At 38.6% G+C, this 5,905-nt stretch overlaps 1 protein-coding gene across 1 annotated transcript in view; it reads right to left on the bottom strand.

The window, feature by feature from the left end:
* Positions 1 to 3,551: 3,551 nt before the first annotated feature.
* LOC131701630 (SLIT and NTRK-like protein 4) overlaps positions 3,552 to 5,905 on the bottom strand; it is a 3,563-nt gene continuing 1,209 nt past the window's right edge. Inside the window, exon 2 of the mRNA XM_059000530.1 lies at positions 3,552 to 5,901. Within this exon, the coding sequence (XP_058856513.1) occupies positions 3,869 to 5,901 (2,033 nt within the window). The 3' untranslated portion in view covers positions 3,552 to 3,868. The remainder of the gene's footprint in view (positions 5,902 to 5,905) is intronic.

The following is a 5,905-nucleotide window of genomic DNA, read 5'->3' as shown; positions in this document are numbered from 1 at the left end:
TCCCTGTCCTTAAACTGACAGACACTTTATACTTTTCCATCCAAACGGGAACCATCAGGCAGCTGTGCTTTCACGAGACCATTCAAATTGAACACTGCAGATTTTACACAGCAGCTTCCCAAACCAAGGCAATACAAATCAATGTTTTTGGTGGAATAATTCTATGGGAACGTAGTGAAATAATAAGACTGTTATTTTTACAAATCATGCATTTCAAAGTCTGCATTGTACTAACATAACAGCAGACAGAAGACCAGTAGGATTGAATGGGCATCGGGGTATTATGATCAGAGGATTGTCCTGCCTGTAGAACAATTTGTTGAATCTGGATACAATATGATCAGGGGATTGCCCTGCCTGTAGAATACATTGTTGAATCTGGATACAATGTAATCAGGGGGTCGCCCTGCCTGTAGAACACATTGTTGAATCTGGATACAATGTGATCAGGGGATTGCTCTGCCTACAGAACACCTTCAGTAACAATAAACTCCCTTTTTATGCCAACACCAGTCTCAGAACCAAACATATTGAGGGTAGTTTAGAAAATTCAGCTTTGACTGTTGTTGTTGTTTTTTTTTAATAACACAGAGAAACTTGCCACGATGGTAATCAGCAACATGTCCCCGCATAGTCTGTGTCCACGCCTTCACCGAAGAGCAAAGTGCTCAGAAAGACTTGCTGATAACAGGCCTGTTCGTTTTGTACAATCTTTTCTTTGTTACTGATAGTGTCACATTTTTTAAATTAACTATAAGCCCATATCCTTCATTTCATCTTGATCCTTAATGATACCTTCCATTGCCCTTTGCGCAGCCAGGAGCACAGCAGCAATAGAAGAATGTTATGAAGCGATTGAAGTACTGCTCAGTGTTCCTGCTTTTATTGCGCCTCCCACCACACTGTTTGTTTTATTTTACCTGTGATGTAGACGGCGCAACAACACATTTCAAATTGAATGCTTTTAACGGTAGGTGTTTTTTGTTTTTCTGTAAAAGCTAATTGCCTGGCATAGTAAACACAGCTACAGTAGTGCTTTCAAAGCATCGTGGATTTTAAAAATGTATGCTCTTCTCCAATTGAAAATATTTATGAAGGGAAATAGAAAATTCCCAAATGAATTTCATTCTATGTACGCATACATCTAATAATGTAAAATATTTTTGTAAATTAAGATGTATTGCTTTGATAAGCATCTTTAATCAAACTACACAGTCTGTTAAGCATTGCAAATGAGGCATGGGACTCAAGGGATGGGGTAAGGAATTGTGAAAGAAGTACTCCATATAACTGCCCAAAGACCTGATGGAGATCAGTGTACTATTCATATATACATACAGTACATGACAATAGTTTTGGTTGCATATTTGACACATTTATGTACATTTGCTCAGTGATTTAGCAATTTTGCCATACTTTTCCCACAGTTAAACTATGCATTTACCATAGTTTACAATGGTTTGCAATGTAAATTTGCTTTACCTTACTGAGCTTTACAATGCTTTCACTGTGGTTTAATATGCTTTTACTGTGGTAAACGTTTTATTAAGAGAAGTTCCACCTGTTCACAGAGGACCTCATTTTGGATGCCTGGAATGTGACGTTCACACATTGAAGAATCAATCTGTGCCTTTTCCTGGTGGGGTAGAGGTTGAGTCGAGCAAACCCTTAGTACCACATTAGTGAATATATTGTAGGGGTATAGATTTTGGAAGTGGAGCTGACCATCCCTGTTTGACTGGCCAAGTTGCTGTCCTGCATTCACTTTGTAAAATAATGGGAAGGAAGAGACTTGTACAAAGTAAAGCCTGATCATTCTCCCTTCTGAACGCAAACTCAAATGTTAAAACAACATGGCTGTTTACTGTAATGTAGAAACAATATGATTTATTGACTTCATTTATGCCAAAATAGAGTTTACGGTTTATAAATACATTCTTGCTTTACATATCTCGGTATCTTTGGATGCAACAAAAAGAAAAAAAATAAATCCCACTGTGCTCATTATATGCATTACCAATAGCAGAACATGCACATTGAAGTTTATAACAGCAAGGAATCTGCACCACAAAACTGCTTACAGCATAACACATAACCAATTGCTAGTCACTGTGAAGTACTGGTATGGCTTTTTCTAACAAAGGAGTACTGCTGCTAATAAATAGCAGGACATAGGGTTGCAAATACAAAATACTGTAAGTAAAGAAAAAACCTCATAAACCAAAGTGAAACAATACCACATTAAAGGGAAAGTGATTTTAGCCACATTACTGCAATAAATAAATAAACAAATAAATAATGTAATACCTTCGACATCCACAGGTTGAAAAACAATAGAACAGTAAAACTGCAACTAACCACCAACTCAACAAATATTTCAAATGTGTTTTATTGTACCCTTTGAGGCACACCTGCACTTGTATTTCAGATAGTATGTATTCATGGTTTAATACACTCTTAAGGGGTTGAGTAACAGCATTGATTCTATAAATATTCAATAACCAGAAATTGTCACTGAGCTGTCATAAAACAAAGAAATCCTTTTAATGATGCATGAATATGTAAACATTGCACATGTTGACTGATACAATTCTTTTTAGTGTCATCTTCATTATTATTTATAGACTCTATATGGAGCTACATCTTTCCAAAACGGAACTCTAAGATACACCGTCAAATCATTTTAGCAAAATTCATGAAATTCAGAAAAGCATGAAATAACGAAGCACATTTATTTTGGTTGCATATTGTTGATAAAAAAAACTTCACAAATTCGACTGGGATAAATGGATTAACCAAATCATTACAGACTTGATCAATAGTCAAGTTTGTGTAACGTAATGGTGAAAATGCCCACACACCACTATTCAATAGGAACATTTGTTTGTTGGAGAGTAAGCAGGGAATCACACACCTCTGACACTCCCAAGTGTATGAGAATAAATCAATAAAATATGGAGATCACCTATATCCAGAACACACTGGACTATGCTTGACTGCTCATTGCCAGCATTGATGCGTTAGAGGTTTCTGTTTTTTGTTATTTATTTTTTACAAATTCTTCCACAAATACAAATAATGTAGACTTACAAAATCAATTGAAGCTTACATGGTAAGCAGTTCTGCGCTTTTCAGACTGAAGGTACTCCTGCTGTTGACAGCCCAAACCGAGGCAAACCCTTCTGTTAATACCAGCACATATCAACAAGGTTCTTCCATATACATCAGATTGTACACTGGCGAGCCCCACTGCCAACGAATACACAAGGGGAAAGTCATCCAGTCCTCACTAGATGTATCTGAACACTCAGTGGAGAAGATGCACCACATGACTTCAGAAGATAATCCACCCTTTGCTTCAGGCAAATAAAGTAACTTCACAGTCTGCAGTGTTGGTGTCACCCAATTATCTAATATTTCATCCACACGACTCCCAACTCAATGTAAATGGGTATGTGTTTGTGTGTGTGTGTATATATATGTAATATATATATATATATATATATATATATATATATATATATATATATATATATAAAATAATACCCCCCACATAGATAGATAGATATAGATAGATAGATATACTATTGTACTGACTTTAATAGCAGCAAAGTACCCTTGAAGGTGCCTTTTAAAAGTTTCATGTGTAAAATCACATCCCTTTGACAAATGCATGGTCTCCATATGAGAAAAAAAAGATTTTACTTGTAAAAAAGCCAATTATTTTTAGCAAATAACGTGACTGTGATTTGAGTTGCTCTTGGGAGCACCTGTCTGGTTTTCTAATGATCGCTTGCTTTCTTGAATTTTAAAGTCAACAAAAGGCACTTTTGTCATTAAAGAAGTGTTTGCTGAAGGATTGGGTGACCTAGATTTTGTTCAAAGCTGTCTGTTCTTCGAGCACTTGAAGATAGTCTGGAGTACCTTGAAGTTTTGCTTTCAATTCCATATATTCACTCTTCCGTTGCTCCACCACGATTTTACTGTGGTTGCCACCTATTAAAGATTTTTTCAACTTTTTGTCATGTGTCTTTTCGGGGTAGCGGATTTCAAACCCACTGACTCCTATACTGTTAAAATCCTTTTTATTTTCCAAAAAGTTCTGAATAAACAGATTGGAATCCCTTCCCGGTAGAAATTCCTCCAATTCATCAATAGTACTGAGCCTCGTCCTTGAATCCATTGCATGAAACGAGTCTGTGTCCTTGTCAGCACAATTCCGAAGAATTATTTTCTGTCTCTGAGAATCTGCAAATTTAAACCCTGATTCTGAATCATGTAACCCGCAGGTGTGGCTTGTGCTCATGTGGTCTATGGTTTGTGGTATGAAGGTCTCTCCTCCAAGGTCATCGATCTTATTGGTCTTCTGGTCGTGCTTTCTGATGTGAAGCTGCATGGAGCCACATTCCTGGTTCCCTAAGCCTTCATGCCTTGCATTGGGATTTTTGTTGCGCCTCAAGACAAAAACAAGAAGGCAGAATGCAACAAACACGGTCAAAATGAGCACAACTAAAATGCTCAGAATCATTATTGACAAGGGCACAGGCCCACCGGGAGGAGCTTTACTGAGCCCAGCTGGTGATGTAGATGTAATAGTTGGAGTGAGGCTAGTTAGAATGAAAGGTGGCTTCATTAAAAGTTTTGGGCATAAGATTTCATTTTTCAGTAACCTCAACTCGATGTTAGAAAACTGAACTGGGGACGCACACTTTACTACTTTGGCTATAATTCCCTCATTCAGTTTCTCGAGCCACAGTTTTAAAGCCACTAAATCACATGTGCAATCCCAGGGGTTTCCTTCTAAATCTATCTGTGTGAGGGAGAGCAGCTGGTCTAGAACGCCACTTACAGGCAGATACATGAAGTGATTGTTCTTCAGGTTCAGCCTGGCAAGTGAAACTCCAGCAAAGATATAAGATGGGAGACTACTTAACACGTTATTGTTCAGATACAAGAGCTGTAGATTTGGCATGGAGTCAAATGTCCCTGTTAAAACCTCCTTGATGGCATTGTATTCCAAGTACAAGTACTGGAGGTTAGTGAGTCCAAGAAACATTTCAGGGTACAGTTGCTCAATCTGATTGCCATTCATATACAGTCTGCGTAGATTGGTTAAATTCGCAAACACTCCTTTTTGAACAGTCACTATTTGATTGCTCCCCAGGTGCAGCAGATCTAAGCCTTCAAAGCCAAGGAAGTCAGTAGGACTGATATCTTTCACATAGTTGCCACTGAGGTGCAGTTTCTTGGCATTTGGAGGTTTGGGCACCAGCTCACCAAGGTCTTCAATATTGCGCTCCTGGCAGCTTACACTAATCCCGAAGTCGGAGGGGTGGGCTTTGCAAGTGCACGGGAGTGGGCAGGGTGCTAGGGGTGGGATTCTGGTCTGATAAGATATAATCTGACTGAGATTTTGATTGAAAGGTGCCTTGCCGGCAACAATTCCTGATATTTTTGAAAGATTGGTGGTTTTTGGCGCTTTGGTAACGAGGTGTTGCATTGTAGTTGGTACAACATTGGATGTGGTATGTCCACTTTCAATCTGTGATGGAGGCATGCGGACATCAAAATCGCTCCCTGTTCCCATAGGGCACAGTTCTTGTTTGTTCGTTTCTTTCAACAGCCTCCCATACAAGTCACTGGGTGTTTCACAAATGGCCTCCCCTATATAAATATTATAGGGCATGTTCTCCAACCAAGCTTTGAGGGGTAACAAATCACAGGTACAATTCCAAGGATTATCCGCAAGCTGCAATTCCACTATCCTCCCAATGTGTTCCAAAACCCCGATATAAGGAACCTTCTGTATCCTGTTTCCCCTTATATCCAAATGGGTAAGAGAAGCAAAGCGAAATATGTTGTCTGGAAGGCTGGAAATGAGATTGTCATTAAGAATGAGCACTTT

This window comes from Acipenser ruthenus, chromosome 26 (assembly GCF_902713425.1).
Source record: "Acipenser ruthenus chromosome 26, fAciRut3.2 maternal haplotype, whole genome shotgun sequence".
Classification (NCBI taxonomy): Eukaryota; Metazoa; Chordata; class Actinopteri; order Acipenseriformes; family Acipenseridae; genus Acipenser; species Acipenser ruthenus.
Note: the sequence above shows the minus strand (reverse complement) of the source record. Positions and strands in the feature narration are given on the sequence as shown.